The 16,735-nt window shown below is 38.7% G+C and overlaps 1 protein-coding gene across 51 annotated transcripts in view; it reads left to right on the forward strand.

Moving 5' to 3' along the window:
* nrxn3b (neurexin 3b) overlaps positions 1-16,735 on the forward strand; it is a 420,076-nt gene that overhangs the window by 395,048 nt on the left and 8,293 nt on the right. For 12 of the 51 annotated variants that reach the window (XM_073933159.1, XM_073933148.1, XM_073933152.1 and 9 more), the window contains one exon: positions 12,470-12,692. The exons of 38 other annotated variants lie outside the window; for them this stretch is intronic. In XM_073933159.1, coding sequence (XP_073789260.1) covers positions 12,470-12,579 — 110 coding nt within the window. In that variant the 3' untranslated portion in view covers positions 12,580-12,692. 51 annotated transcript variants of the gene reach the window in all.

The following is a 16,735-nucleotide window of genomic DNA, read 5'->3' on the forward strand; positions in this document are numbered from 1 at the left end:
TCAATCCTGTACACAATGAGTTTCTTGCAACGTGTATGTGTATGTGTGTGTGTGTGCGTGTTTGACAGACGATACATTTTGAGATGTTTATCAATCGAATAAAAATAATGCTTTCAGCATAGAGATTACTGATGTGTAGCAAACTAACCGCAACAGAAACAGCTCCTCTTTCCTGTTTGTTCCTTTGTTTCCTCACATTGAAGGCTTGCCTAATGTCTAAACATCTAATAGAGAACAGATATCTTGGAATTTCTGTGCTCAACTTCCTCCACACATAGCTTCTGTTTTCTCAACAAACGTTTTGCATAGTATGATGACTTGTTCATATGTATGATAAAGCACATACGTGTTTCTGAGAACCTGGGATTCACTGTAATTGTCAAACTCCTACCGTCAGACATCGCAGTAAACGAAACCCTACTGTTGATAATAGTACCATTATGGATGCAAGATTTGTTTAGTTTATGAACGCTCCGTGATCTGCCTGCTGCCAAAGGGCAACCAAAGGGCATTTAATTGCTTCAGAAGGCTATAAGAAAACCAATTAAGGCCCTTGAATTGACCTCAACCTACACCCTGTGTTACAAAGCATATGTCCTGCATTGACCTCCCACTCCCAAATATACCAATTAAAACCACGTTTGATGGCTTCATGTTTTGTTTGTTTGTATTCTCACTGTTCAGTTGTTAAAATGACTTCGAGCAAAAAACTGTTTTGTTGTCATCTCCTTTAAAGTGTGTCATATCCGTTTACCTGGCAGGCTAGTATCCATATGGTCTGTCGTTACCTTTGACTTCACAGATGGCCCCTGTTGTTTTTTCGTTTGTTAATTTTACAACGTATTGTTGCTCAAACTTACACGGTCACTCTGCTCATTATACAGGGGGGGGTGTCTTTATATGGATACACCTTGATTAAATGGAAATGGTTGGTGATTTAATGTCCTGTTTGTGGCACATTAGTAGATGTGAGGAGGCAAACTTTTCAAGATGGGTGGTGACCATGGTGGCCATTTTGAAGTCTTGGATCCAACTTTTGTTTCTTCGATAGGAAGAGGGTCATTTGACACATCAAACTTATTGGGCATTTTACAGGAAAAACAATGGTGTGCTTGGTTTTAACGTAACTTTATTCTTCCATTAGTTATTTACAACTTTCTAACCACTTATAAAATGTGTTTAATGTGCTGCACATTGTGTTGGATTGTCAATGCAACCTTCTTCTCCCACTCTTCACACACTGATAGCAACACCGCAGGAGAAATGCCAGCACAGGCTTCCAGTATCCGTAGTTTCACACCATAGACAACTGCCTTCAGATGACCCCAAAGATAAAAGTCTAAGGGGATCAGATCGGGAGACGTTCAACTGGCCGACGATGACCAATCCACTTTTCAGGAAACTGTACATCTAGGAATGCTCGGACCTGACACCTATAATGTGGTGGTGCACCATCTTGCTGGAAAAAGTCAGAGAACGTGCCAGCTTCAGCGCATAAAGAGGGAAACACATCATCATGTAGCAATTTCAAATATCCAGTGGCCCTGAGGTTTCCATTGATAAAGAATGACCCCACTGTCTTTGCTGTCGATAGTGTGAAGATACAAGATGTGCAGCACCTAAATCTGTGGATTCTGGAAGCCTGTGCTGTAGTGATGCGCGGATGGTTGTTATATCCGTGGGTGCTGCGAATAATCTGTGGGTCGGGCGGGTCGGGTAATAAAAAAATACATTATGATTAATTGCGGGTTGGTTGCGGGTGGATGTAGCTGGACATGGCAGTCGACTAGCGAAAAAGGCAAAAAGTTGGCTTTGCAGAATGGGAAAATGAGATGCCCAAAATAATGGCTGAAGTGCAAAAGTAGCCTACTGTTCAGTTTCAGTTAGAGGAGTCATCAGAGGAAAGTCTGCTATCGTTCTGGGAGGAACAAGATCACAAATTTCCACAACTGCAGCACCTTGCGAAGAAAATCTTGGTAATTCCTACAAGCGGTGCGAGCGAATGCTCAATCAGTGCAGGTGGTCGCATTTTGGAGGCAAGGCGGAATCGCCTGAATCCAGGCACAGTAGATGCTATTCTGCTTTTGCACAGTGTGAAGAAAAAGGCCAAGTAAACAAAACATAGCTGCCGTTTAGGCTGAAGTGGTATCCTTTTTGTTATCTTGTTCCTGTATCTGTAAAAGCTTAAACGTCCTATTTTTACTTCTGTATTTGAAAATGAAGATGTTGTCCAAAGACAAACTTTTATTTGTGTGAACAAATGTTTATTTAAAAACGTTTAGGATTAACGTATTATTTGACTATAAGAGATGCGCAGATTAAAGCTCACTGAATCTGCTGTTAATATCCACGGTGCGTCCATAGAGGCGACCCAGACGGCCAACTATCATGCGTAAAACAAAGAATCAAATTATTAAAGTGATGATCGGGGGGCGAATACATATATCGGATAAAACTATATGTGCAGACGGGTGGCGGGTGGGTGATTAGTATGTAGCTGCGGATTCGAGTGTCATTTCAGCTGATCCACGCATCTCTACTGTGCTTGCATTTCTCCTGCGGTGTTGCTATCAGCGTGTGTAGAGTGGGATTGCATTGACAACCTAACACGGGTGTCAAACTCAATTCCTGGAGGGCCGAAGCCCTGCACAGTTTAGTTCCAACCCTGTTCCAACACACTTACCTGTAGGTTTCAAACAAGCCTGAAGGACTCAATTAGTTTGATCAGGTGTGTTTAATTAGGGTTGGAACTAAACTGTGCAGAGCTCCTTTTGGAACTGAGTTTGACACCTGTGACCTAACACAATGGGCAGCACATTAAACACATTTTAGAAGTGGTCAGAAACTTGAAAATAACTCATGAAGGAATCAAGTTACGTTAAAACCAAGCACACCATTGTTTTTCTTGTGGAATTCCCAATGAGTTTGATGTGTCAAATGACCCTCTTCCTATTGAAAAAACAAAAGTTGGATTCAAGATGGCCGACTTCAAAATGATCACCACCCACCTTGAAAAGTTTGCCCCCTCACATATACTAATGTGCCACAAACAGGACGTTAATATCCTCAACATTCCCGTTTGATTAAGGCGTATCCATATAAATGGCCCACCCTGTACACCATATTTACTCTGAACAAATTTTCAAATCTGGTGGCAGGCAGCTTTGCATAAATTCTCCTCAACTGCATTAAATCTAAAACTCGCCCAGAGAGGGACACTTTCAAAGTTAACTTTCATCTCATATGACATTTGACACAAGTACCACAAACCACCATATTCATACGGTTTCATGTTGACACAGAAATTCACATCATTTGTTGACCTTCATTTTCAGATTTCAAAGACAGTTTGCATGATGTTCTGTGTTCTGTTTCTGTTTTGAATCTTTTATTTGGGTAAACATCTTCCTACTGTGTCCACTTTTTGACATTTCATTCATGTGATTCAGGTTTATTATTTCCGAAAATTCGATTTTTCTTTTACATTACGGCTTTTTCTTTGATGTCCTCATTCTTCCATTTCCAGGATTATAGATGATCCTCTTGTTTCGTCTCATCTTGTGCCGCATGGAATTTTGGTGGTGGGAAAAAAAAAATATTATTTTCCATTTTTTTTGTTCTTTTGTGCCTTTTAGGCTAAAAAACTAAACGTCACCACATTCTATAAACCAGGAAATAAAAGGCAACAAAGTCATTTCTTGCCATCATCTTTTTTGATTTGTTATTTTTGCCCCATTCTGTCTCAAGAAAGTTGTGTGTGAAAGAATGACCCCTTCCCCAACCCTCCCATCCCTGATCTTACCTTTGTTTCTGTGCCTTTCTGCCTAAACAGAACTGTTTGTGCAGATGGCATGAAAATACTTTTATTGCCACAAAGTATATCTGTTTTTCTATTCTATTTGTTGCTACTGATCAGTCGCATTTGTGGCATGTATTGATTGCAAACTAACTAGTTCTCAGTGGGAGATCGCCATCATGACTATTGCATGGATGTTAATGGCTCCATCCTGTGTGCTTCTCTACCCATGAGTTTGCTGAGGGGCTGACTGTGTGCTGTCATGCATATCATCTGTTTATGTGCTGATGTCGTTGTCACTGACTGTTCTATCTCTCTGATGTCATGCGGATGTATTTGCTTGTATTTTTGCACTGTGTTCTGTGAAACTCCTTAACACATTTGAAATGATGGGAATTCCACCAGAAGGCGAATTAAAAATATTAAGGTGATTACAGTGTTCTGTATAAGCCATGACATGAAAAAAAGAGTAAATGATCAGTTTATAAAATGAAGGATAAACATCATGGCGTCTCGTAGCAGATAGAAACTCTGGCTCGCTGAAAAAAAAAAAATCTTGCTTTTATAAAACACTTGCTTAATTTAACGACAATAATTGTCTCGCACCCTTTATTATGTTGGTTATTGTACGTATTGTGGCTGTTTGAAAGTGAAAGTAATATTTTACTTGAAGGGGGTGTTCATAAAACTGTCATCAAACCTTTATAATCATGACATGACACAACATGAAAATGTATGTGCCATTTGATTAGTTATGCCTTAGTTATATATTTAAATGCAAAGATAAATAATACATCGTGATTAGTCTTTGTTGTGACAGCTTGACATTGTATACAACATAACTTGTCTTAAACCATGCAGTCATAAACATGATTAATGTCATTAAATATTAATGACACTGGTATAAAACTACACGATTGTCAAATTGCTGTGACAAAAAGTGATCAGAAAAGTAGTCAAAACACAATTATAATGGACAATCATGTTTATGATAGATTTATGACAGGTGTCATGACATCTTGGTAATGTCAAGTTGTCATAACAAAAACACTGACAGGTTTTGTTTTCTTGGTGATGTATTCAGAAACTTAATAACAGTTTTCAAAAGCACGCATAAAATCTCATTCATATTCATCTTCCTGCATCATGTCATGCTTATAAAGGTCTGATGAGCACCCTCTTTGAGGAAAGTGTTACCACACCACCCATTGTAACTCATGTTTCACTGGGTTTTTAGAGTTTGGGAACAAAATCTAAGTAGGAGGCACACTTTTCCAGTGAGTCTAGATCGATAAAAACAGTCACAGCAGACAGAGTGAAATTTAATTAAGGTCTAATCAAATCTTGAACATATTTAAAGGTGCTGCATGTAAGTTTTTGGCCCTTCTAAAGCATAAAAATACCTAATACTAACTAAAATACCTAAGTGAACATACTTGTTTATCTGAAAAATGAACGTCAGATATTCTGCTTTGAAAATGAGCGCTACTCGCCAGAACGTTTAGCCAATTAGCCAACTATATTTCAGCACCCCGGATTACCTTGGTGGAAAACAGCGTATTTCATTCATTCAGTCAGGAAGGCTTTCAAAGTATGCGTCTGTGGCTGAAAAGCGACCTCCGGTGGACAGTAGCAGACTCCAAAAAGAGACACAGATTCAGAGTTCCACATGAGGTGGTTAATAATTAGCAAATAATCTAAATATTACAAACGTAAACATTCGGTGAGCAATAATATTAATAATAATTCCTTACATTTATATAGCACTTTTCTGGGCACTCAAAACTCAAAGCACTTTACACAACTCTGCTCCTTCCACTATGTGAGCAAAACAGCGGCCGTTGAGTGCATGAATTGTCCAGCATTCCACACTTTTTTTTTAACGGTTAAATAAGTGCATCATCCGGGTAATTAAAGTGCACTTAATATTTTTAGAATTTTCAGTGTGAATGCGCTACTTACACTATTTATACTACAAAATGGCATAGAATAGTGGGACGCACCTTGTGCTTCTATACGAGACTATAGGAGTCTACACGGCTAAGAGCTACAGTTGAAGTCAGAATTATTAGCAGTTGGCGTTTTTGTGTGGAGTTTGCATGTTCTCCCTCCGTTTGCGTGGGTTTCCTCCGGGTTCTCTGGTTTCCCCCACAGTCCAAAGACATGTAGTACAGGTAAATTGGGTAGGCTAAATTGTCCGCAGTGTATGAGTGTGTGTGTGTGAATGTGTGTGTGGATGTTTCCCAGAGATGGGTTGTGGCTGGAAGGGCATCCGCTACGTAAAAACTTGCAGGATAAGTTGGCGGTTCATTCCGCTGTGGCGACCCTGGATTAATAAAGGGACTAAGCCGACAAGAAAATGAATGAATGAATGAATATTTGACTAGATATTTTTCAAGACACTTCTATACAGCTTAAAGTGACATTTAAAGGTTTAACTAGGTTAATTAGGTTAACTAGGCAGATTAGGTTAATTAGGCAAGTTATTGTATAATAATTTGTTCTGTTGATAGTCGATAAAAAATATTGCTTACAGGGGCTAATAATTTTGTCCCTAAAATGGTTAAAAAAAAATGTAAACTGCTTTTATCTTTTATTCTAGCCAAAATAAAACAAATAAGACTTAATCTAGAAGAATAAAGGGGAGGCTAGGCGTTTTCTTTTTCTTTTTTTTTTTTTTTGTAGTAGTATTTGCAAAGTAAAGCCGATTCACCTCACTATCAACGAAAGAAAAAAGGCACAAAGAGCCGACGCTCAATAGGAAGATGGCGGGTCTGGAGAAGGCTCGGGTGGCACTGGCAGAACACGTCCACCGGGGGCCTTATGGGGACATTCTCGATGTCTACAACCACGCACAAGCAAAAGTACTGCCTACCAGTCACACTGGAGCGGGTCGACCTCCCCCACACGCTCCCGTTTTCTCTGACCTGTCATCAAGGTTTCAGCAAGGGCGAAACTTCGTGGACTTTGGTTACGAGAGCTTCTTCAGAAGTCTTCAGAGGAGACCTTAGAGGAGAACAAAGAGAGCACCGTTCTCTTCTGAAGGGCCCCTCACCTCAGCAGGACTGACTGCCAGGGGGTGACTTTGATAGTAAGAGCGGCCAGAGTTCTGCAACCTGGCCATTGGGAAGTTATGATGCCCCTGGGTCAGGCCCCTCGCCCGGTCTGTCCGGACCAATCTAAGCAGAGTGGTTCCTCCCCGATTTAGACCTCAGACACACAGCCAACCTCTGCACTCGCCTGCCCGTTCCTAGGTCAGTACATACCTGGATGGGAGTCCACATGGGAAAGCTAGGTTGCTGCTGAAAGTGGTGTTAGTAAGACCAACAGGGGGCTGTCAACCAGCAGTCTGTGTGAGTCCTAACGCCCCAGTATATTGATGGGGACTCATCTTTCGGATGAGATGTTAAAAATCCCAAGATGTCCTTTAAAAAAAGAGTTGGGGTTTAACCCCACCATCTTGAGCAAATTTGCCTTCTTGCCTGTGTCCATCATGGCCTCCTAACCATCTCCATTGGTCTCCTCTCCACCAATCTGCTGGTGTGTGGTGTGCGGTCTGGCACAATATGGCTGGATGAGGAGATCTCAATCCCCCCCCCCCCTAATGTGTAAAGCACTTTGAGTGTCTAGAAAAAGATATGTAAGGAATTATTATGATCATTATTGTTTGTCTGTTCCAAAAATGAGTTGACAGTTTCAGTTGTTATGAAATAAGGCTTTTCTTTTTTCAACTGACAATTTAATCATGAACACAATTGAGTTGAGGAAAAATTCGCCTTTGCTCTTGTATGTAAACATTTAAATAATTTACAGTTTTTCTCAATCGCTTTGGTGCGTTTCTCACAACACCAGTGCATTTCTGCAAAACAGTTAATGCATTTCTCAAAACACTTAGTACAAACTGCGAAATCTATTTGATAACCTGCAAAAGCGCATCAATTACTCAAAATGGATAGCTCATTCCTCAAAAGCAAGTATTGATGTCAATCAAAGTGCCAGTGTCATTAAGATGAAAAGTCCGGACACCATTGTTTATGAACAAGATAGTCAAACGGCTTTGTCATGTTTTCATTATGACACTTTACTCTGTAATTTTTTTCAATGCTAAAAAGTCAGATGTTGGTGATATATCCTGAAAATTCTCAAGACAGCACTTTATACTATTTGCAGTCATTTGAAAACTAAAGTAAAGTTGGACATCACTGTATTTAGTGAGGTATCTGAGTACAAGACACTGAATATGTATGTTTCACATTTTTACTCTGTATTTGCTCTTTACAATCCTAATTTATTCACAGCGTTGTGCAAAAGAATAAACACCCATATTTACAACAATCATAAACTCCCTTTGGGTTGAACTGTGCACAACTGTAAACAATATTGCAGTACGTATTGGACCTGAACCTGCAACATACACAGGTCTGTAAATCATTCATCAAATTATTCAATTTTAAAGACATTTTCAGGAAAATAAAGATTTTTTTTTTTTTAAATTTATAAAGTTTTCTTGAATGATTTTGACATTAAGTTCAACATTTTTGTATGTAATGACTCAAGTAATGAAATGAGGACTGTTAGTTTTATATGGAATGACTATTCAGCATTCACAAATTTAGTTCATTTTGACTGACATGACATAAACAGCAGAGAGTTGTATGAAAACAATTGATGCATGTCCTAAAGCATTTGCAATTTGTTGAAAGGAATGAAAAACTGCTACTAGGATGTGCACAAATGACTAATTGTTTTGAGAAATGCATGAACTGTTGTGCAAATGTAAACAGTGGAGTGAGAAATGCACCAAAGCGACAGAGAAAAACTGTAACATTATACATTATATGATGAAATGATCGTAAAGGTCAGTTTTGGTATCTTAAACTTTGTGTGAAGATGCTCCACCACTTCATCAGGTATGCAGCCTTCTCATTGGACACATTTGACAATTCTCATACTGATGAGGTAGCAGAGGCTGGAGTGAGGAGAATCGCACAATGCCCGGTTGACACAAAGGGATTTGACTTCAGCTTGCATTCTGAACCACAGAAGCCAGCTCACACAGACTTTTCCTTTAGGGGATGAGGCAGGTTTAGCCACACACATCTGTGGCATTCATCACTGTTTGGCTAGACTCAGCGAAAGCAAGGTGGTCACAGAGTTTAGGCATGGATATCTGCACCAAGGATGCTTGGATTTGGATGGGGGAAGAAGAGACAGAGTGGTACTGAGAATGTCAGCAATTATAGTTAATTTCACGTCCGCTCAGCTCTCAAATTTATGTAAAATATCACCCTGACTTTTTACTTTTCAATTCCTTAACTATTATGATGTTTACCCTAATCCTACAGCAAATTAATGTTGTTAGTTTATATGGCTTATTACATGTACAGTTACACTGTAACATTGACAGATTATTATAAAAAACATACTGGTAAAAGAAGGTAATTTCTGTTATGTCCTAAACAGATGTTTTCTGTCTATTAAAGATGCCATTTTGTGGAATTCCCTGTCTTAACTGTCATTAATGTTGGGCAAATGGCTGTTGGTTTGCAGTGATTTCTGCAACATATTTGTGTTCTAAATTGGTTTGCTCAAATGGATATATATATATATAAGAATTGACTAAATCTGTTTATTTGTATTGGAAATAAGTCAAACAGAGGTAGATCAACTAAATCTTAAGTATCCCATAGCCTTTAGCCCATGGGTTTCTCGATATCCTGTAACCCTCTTATCAGCCTCAGCTTGCAGTGCAGTGATTTTACTTTCCCTAAATGCAACTTGTTAAAAAGCATGAACTCACCTTGCAGTGTAAATTTAAAAAACGAAAATCTGTTTCTGCTTTTAAAGAGATTTACAAAATTAAACTAATAATATTATTATTAGTTGTGACATTATGGTATAATGTCCATAATGTGTGTATTGGCTATTCTATTTTTCCTCTATTGTTATCATTTTATACTCTGTTTATTGTTATGCGAATGTAAACATCCGTTTTATATAAATTTGAGAATCAAAACCAAAATGCGATTTTCAACATAGTAGTATTCATGCGTCAGTAAGCTGACTCGAGACATTTGCAACATTTATGTATTGTTTAGCCCCTATTTTAAAACATCACTTTGATGTAAGTTCTGAAAATTTGAGGAAGAAATTATAATAACTTAATAAATAAGCAATAAAAAATGAAAGAGGGCTGTCATGTTGAGCAGCCTAACCCTTCGAATGTTATCACTTGATTGAATGGGTGTTATCAGTGGTTATTAGCTGATAGATATGGGCTATTGGTAAGCTCAGAAGGCTGTTATCATCCATCCACATGGTTAATCTATAGATTACATACGGCTGTGGCCGGAAGTTAACGAAAGGTATTTAAATTATTTATTACATTTCCCATTAATTGTGCTTTATTAACGTCTACCCCAACCCTAAACCCAACTGTCACTGTAATGTCAAAACAGATCTGGATCTAGAGTCTTCGCTATTAGTATAGCTGATTAACCACAAGAATTGTGTATAATGTTTATTAAATTTCGCATTAAATGTATTTAACATCTACCCCTACCCCAATCCTAAACTCAACCGTCACAGTAATGTCGGAACAAATCTAGAGTCTCCTCTTTTAGTATAGCCAATTAACCACAATAATTTTTTATATTGTTTATTAAATTTCCTATTAATTGTATTTATTAACGTCTCCCCCTACACCAATCCTAAACTCAACTGTCACAGTAATGTCAAAACAGATCTGGATCTAGTCTTCTCTATTAGTATAGCTGATTAACCACAAGAATAATCTATATTGTTTATTAAATTTCCCATTAATTGTATTTATTAACGTCTACCCCTACCCCAATCCTAAACTCAACCGTCACAGTAATGTCAGAACAAATCTAGAGTCTCCTCTATTAGTATAGCCAGTTAACCACAATAAGTATGTATATCGTTTATTAAATTTCCTATTAATTGTATTTATTAACGTCTCCCCCTACGCCAATCCTAAACTCAACTGTCACAGTAATGTCAAAACAGATCTGGATCTAGTCTTCTCTGTTAGTATAGCTGATTAACCACAAGAATAATCTATATTGTTTATTAAATTTTCCATTAATTGTATTTAGTAACGTCTACCCCTACCCCAACCCTAAACTCAACCGTCACAGTAATGTCAGAACAAATCTAGAGTCTCCTCTATTAGTATAGCCAGTTAACCACAATAAGTATGTATATCGTTTATTAAATTTCCTATTAATTGTATTTATTAACGTCTCCCCCTACGCCAATCCTAAACTCAACCGCCACAGTAATGTCAAAACAGATCTGGATCTAGAGTCTTTGCTATTAGTATAGCTGAATAACCACAAGAATAATCTATATTGTTTATTAAATTTCCCCTAATTGTATTTATTAACGTCTATCCCTACCCCAATCCTAGACTCAACCGTCACAGTAATGTCAGAACAGATCTGGATCTAGAGTCTTTGCTATTAGTATAGCCGTTTAACTACATTAATTATGTATATTGTTTATTAAATTTCCCGTTAAGTGTACTTTATTAACGTCTACCTCTACCCCAATCCTAAACTCAACCGTCACAGTAATGTCAAAACAGATCTGGATCTAGAGTCTTCTCTATTAGTATAGCTGATTAACCACAAGAATAATCTATATTGTTTATTAAATTTTCCATTAATTGTATTTATTAACCTCTACCTCTACCCCAACCCTAAACTCAACCGTCACAGTAATGTCAAAACAGATCTGGATCTAGAGTCTTCGCTATTAGTATAGCTGATTAACCACAAAAAATGTGTATATAGTTTATTTAATTTCCCGTTAATTGTACTTTATTAACGTCTACCCCTACCCCAACCCTAAACTCAACCATTACAGTATTGTCAAACCAGATCTGGGTCTGGAATCTTCTTTATTAGTATAACCGATTAACCATGTGGATGGATGATAACCGCCTTTTGAGCCTACTAGTAAGCACAGAAAGCCCCTATTGGCTCATATCTATCACCGAAAATGCCCATTCAATCACGTGATAACATTCAAATCTGGTGATGTGAGCATAAAGTGATCCAAATATGTCTCAGCATATCTTTAAATAATATAATATAATAAATATAATATAATATAATATAATATAATATAATATAATATAATAAATATGATAATTATATATATATATATATATATATATATATATATATATATATATATATATATATATATATATATATATATATACTATTTTATATAATTATCATATTATTATATATATATATATATATATATATATATATATATATATATATATATATATATATATATATATATATTATTATATATATATATATATTATTATATAGTTTAAATACCAACATAATGGATTTGTTTTATGATTTCTAAATTGATTCATGAAGAGATTTTTCTTGTCTTGATTAACAAAATCAGCAATATAAATTACTCTAAACATTCAAAGTTAATATAATACACAACTCCCATTTAAATCTGACTTGAAAATTGTTGAAATAAAAAGACTATCAAAACTGCATGGCTCAGAAGTTGCAGCCTAGGGTCTGTAAGAGTGTCAGTCTTGAGAGTGCTATATGATCTAGTAGATGGGGATGTATATGCTCACTTTTGTATATCCCCATCCCTTCCTTACAGCCCAAAGCTCTTTTGCCACCCGAACGCTTCGTACCGCCCTTACATGGACATGGCAACTGATGTACACGTTCACTTCCATCTATTTCATTTCCTACCTAGTCTGTTCATAGGCCTCTCCCTCCTCTCTCTCTCTCTCTCACTCTCTCCTCCTCTTTCTCCCCCCACCCCAATGATACACTATGTAAAGTCATTTAAGAATTCCTATTTAAAAAAAAAAAGAAAATATGAAGCTGTAAATACTTTATTGCAAAGTTATCTTTAAAAAAAGGAAAAGAAAAATGTACAGTTCCTTTTGTAGAGAAAAGGATTTATTATCAAATGAGCAGAATGGTTATTTTTCATGTCATGGTGTGAATGTATGTGTCGTTGCCTCCCTGTTTCATTCTGTCTTAGAGAAAAATAACTATATATAAGACCTGAGGATAAATTAATTGCCTAACTACATCTTTAGAGATTAACCATACTTATCCCCAAGCATTCTTTCACCACTTTCTTTTGTAAATTTTTTTTTTCCTCCTGCCAAAAACATGCGGGCAATTTGTTGATGTAAGTCACAGAACCGATGGTATGCTTTTACCTTTTGATGATTTATTTCATAGAATTATTATTATTTTTATCTGACTTTTGTTTCCTTTCTCTCTTTTCTTTGTACTTACTACTGTTTTTGACTCACTGTGCATTTGGTTTGAGAATGTTTCTAATGCTTTGCTCTAACCATTAACCAGCTGCATTGCTTTTCTCCCCCCTTCCCCCTCTCCTCAGTTTATTTATTTATATATTTGTGTATTTGATTTATTTATTTAGACTTGTGTTGAGACCTTTGTCGCCTTGTAGTGACCTATGTTTGTTATCAGCAAAGCCACCTTGGCGTAAGTTGAAGCAGAATCAATCAACATCTGGATGTATGCATTGAAACGTTAATTGGGGGTTTGGGGGGGGGGGTTGTTAATATGCAATTAAAAATACAAAACTAAATTCGAAAAGTACTAAATTGTGTGTATCCTGTTAAAACTGTTCATTTAAAAGCTGGGTCTTTAAGGCTGATTTATACTTCTGCGTCAAGCGCTTGCGTATGTTCCGGTGCAGCCTTCGCGTGGACGCATAGCCCTCACCGTGGCTGACGCGCATCTCTCAAAAAAAATTAACTACACGTCACAAGCTTTGTGATTGGTCAGCATGGTACCGGTGACGAGAGTGGGTGGTGCTGAGAGTGGCGAGCCCGATGGAGCGAGTGTTTACAAGTGTCGAATTCGGTGAAGGAGCTCCAGATTGAAACTTTTGTTTTCCATTTACCTTTATTATTAAAGTTGTTGCCAGTTCCAACAACTGTTCCAACTGTTGGTTCCCACCCAACAGCCATGAAGAAACTCAACATAGAGGAACATAAAAACCAACTGCCAGCTAGTGTTTCGGAAGTGTTATTGCAGAGCAGCACAAATAATAACACAAATAATATTAATTTCTTACAAATACATAGAGCTTTCCCGAGCAATCAAAGCGCTTTACACAAGGGGGGTTGGGTGGGGGGGATCTCCTCATCCACCATCAGTGTGCAGCATCCACCTGGATGACATGACGGCAGCCATTTTGAGCCAGACCGCACATCACACGCCAGCTGATTGGTGGAGAGGAGACAGAGTGATGAAGCCAATTTTGAGATGGTGGTGGGCGGGGTTAAGGAGGCCATGATGGACAGAGGCAAGTGGGCAAATTTGACCAGGATGCCGGGGTTAAACCCCTACTCTTTTTTTGAAGGACATTCTGGGATTTTTAACGACTACAGAGAGTCAGGACCTCGGTTTAACGTCTCATCCGAAAGACAGCACTCACTGAGCAGTACAGTCCCCGTCACTAGGGCATTAGGACCCACACAGACCGCAGGTTGGGCGCCCCCTGCTGGCCTCACACCACTTCTGGCAGCAACCTAGCTTTCCCATGTGGTCTCCCATCCAGGTACTGACCAGACGCAGCCCTGCTCACTTTGAAGGCTGATTTATACTTCTGCGTCAAACACCGGCGTAGGCTACGGTGCTGACGCATAGCCCTTCGCCGTGGCCGTCGCCGTCACTGACGTGCACCTCTCAAAAATTGTAACTACACGTCGCAACAACGCGTAGCGTAAGCTCTGTGATTGGTCGGCTTGCTAGCGCGGACGAGTCTGGGCGGGACCGAGAGCCGCGCGAATGGCGCGAGCGATTGTTTACAAGTGTGGAGTCCCGTGTAGGAGCTCCAGATGGAAAGTTTTGTTCTGTGTTTACCTCATGGTTAAAGTTGTTGCACGTCCGCCGGTTCCTGCCTCAAAATGAGCGAGTTTGAGTCACTTGTACATCCAGGAAGTGTTCAGAATAGCCCTCGCCGTGGCTGACTCAAAAAATGTAACTACCAGTAGCAACGACTCGTACCGCAAGCTTTGTGATTGGTCAGCTTGGTAATGGTGACAAGTGTGGGTGGTGCTGAGAGTCCGATACTTTAAGTTAGCGTTTAGAAAAAAACAAAACATCCGCAAAGAAACTCGATACAGAGGAACATAACAACCCAGCAAGTGTGTCGGAAGTGTTATTGCAGAGCAACACAAACAGCATGCAGAAGTATAAATGCAGATCTACATGCAACGCATGCACTGTGTAAAGCAGAAGTATAAAGCAGAAGTATAAACCAGAATAAACAGCACGCAGAACTAAAAATGCATGATGCGCAAGGCAGGCGCCATGGGTTAGGCCGATCACTCGATGCAGAAGTATAAATGAGCCTTTATACTGTAAATAATTTACAATACATAATACAAAATAGGTAGAATGTGACGTTTTACATATGAAATGCCATTTAATTTATTTCATGTCATATAATGTGCATGTTATGCTCTCGATAATTAAAGTGTTATCCTAAAATTGAGTAATGTGAGCCATATAACCTATGGCATAACAGTGTTATATAAAAGACAAAGCATTCAGGTGTTGCTGAACTGTCTTGCGACTTGTGCCATTGTGGCAATTTCATAAGAACTGTCAAAAGGCATTTGGCTTTCATCTGAAGTGTGACAGACTTAAAAGAGAAAAGTAATGAAGTGGTTTTCATAATGGAGCCTCTCCGAAAATGTGATAATCTCGATAATATAATTGTATCTTTGGGAGTTTTCCATTTCTTTTGCTTTTCCTTGGTCTTACGTTTGTTGATCCAACAGAATGCTTAACATAAAGTTGCATATGAATTCATAACATGAGCTGTTGGCTGAAAAAGATTGACTTGGGTTTAGACCAGGGGTGCCCAAACTTGGTTTGCAGGTGTCCTGCTAAGTTTAGTTCCAACCCCAATTAGACACGCCTGAACAAGCTCTGACTAAGGGTGCTTTCACACCTGCCTTTTTTAGTTTGGTTGAATCACACTACGAAAACGAATTCGTTTTCCCTCTTGATGCGGTTCGTTTGGGCAGGTGTGAATGCAGCAATCGTACTCGAGTGTGCACCAAAAGCAGACCAAAAAAGTGTACCGAGACCTGCTTGAAGAGGTGGTCTCGGTACACTTTTAAACGAACCCTGGAGCGGTTAGTTTGTGGTGAGAATATGATCCGAACTAAAACAGACCCCACCGCAAAAAAATACTTCGCCTTTTGGACTAATCCAACTGCCATAGGCCGATGCGCTGTGCATTGTGGGATGTGGAGGAAAATATTTGTTGACAGCGCTTTACCAACAGAGAGAGAGAGAGAGGGGAAAACATTAGCTGATGGATCGTTGGTAATATTTGATGACCATGTCGCAGTTTAGCTAAATTAATTCACGCCTCCTCCTGAAGTGACGTGCGATGCATTAAAACATTGCTTTCCAACTGCGGCCGCGCTTCATTCTCGAAATGTATAGTTTGTCTAAAGCAGGGATACAATCAGCCAGCGCAGTCGCCCCTCCATAGTAAAAAGTGACATTTTGAGTCTAACGGTTTGTTTACTTGTGGGAGTTCATTGGAATTTTCTGCACGTGAATTCAGACCAATTGATAAGCAGTTTGGGAACTATCTTCAACAATATCTGGCCAATGAGAGATGTGAATTTTCTCAGATACTGTAAGTGCATTTTGGTTCTTTTCAACTAGTTCGGACCAAAGCCAGCAGTGTGGTGTGAAAACGACCCAGACAGCATGTATCATTTATCCGGACCAAATGAAGCGAACTACAGATGTGAAAGCACCCTAAAGCTGAGGTCACACTGGACCTTTCACCCCATAAGCCGCCTTTCCACTGCACACGACATTTGGACAAAACTGTTGGAGTACG

Source organism: Danio rerio, chromosome 20, assembly GCF_049306965.1.
Source record: "Danio rerio strain Tuebingen ecotype United States chromosome 20, GRCz12tu, whole genome shotgun sequence".
NCBI lineage: Eukaryota > Metazoa > Chordata > Actinopteri > Cypriniformes > Danionidae > Danio > Danio rerio.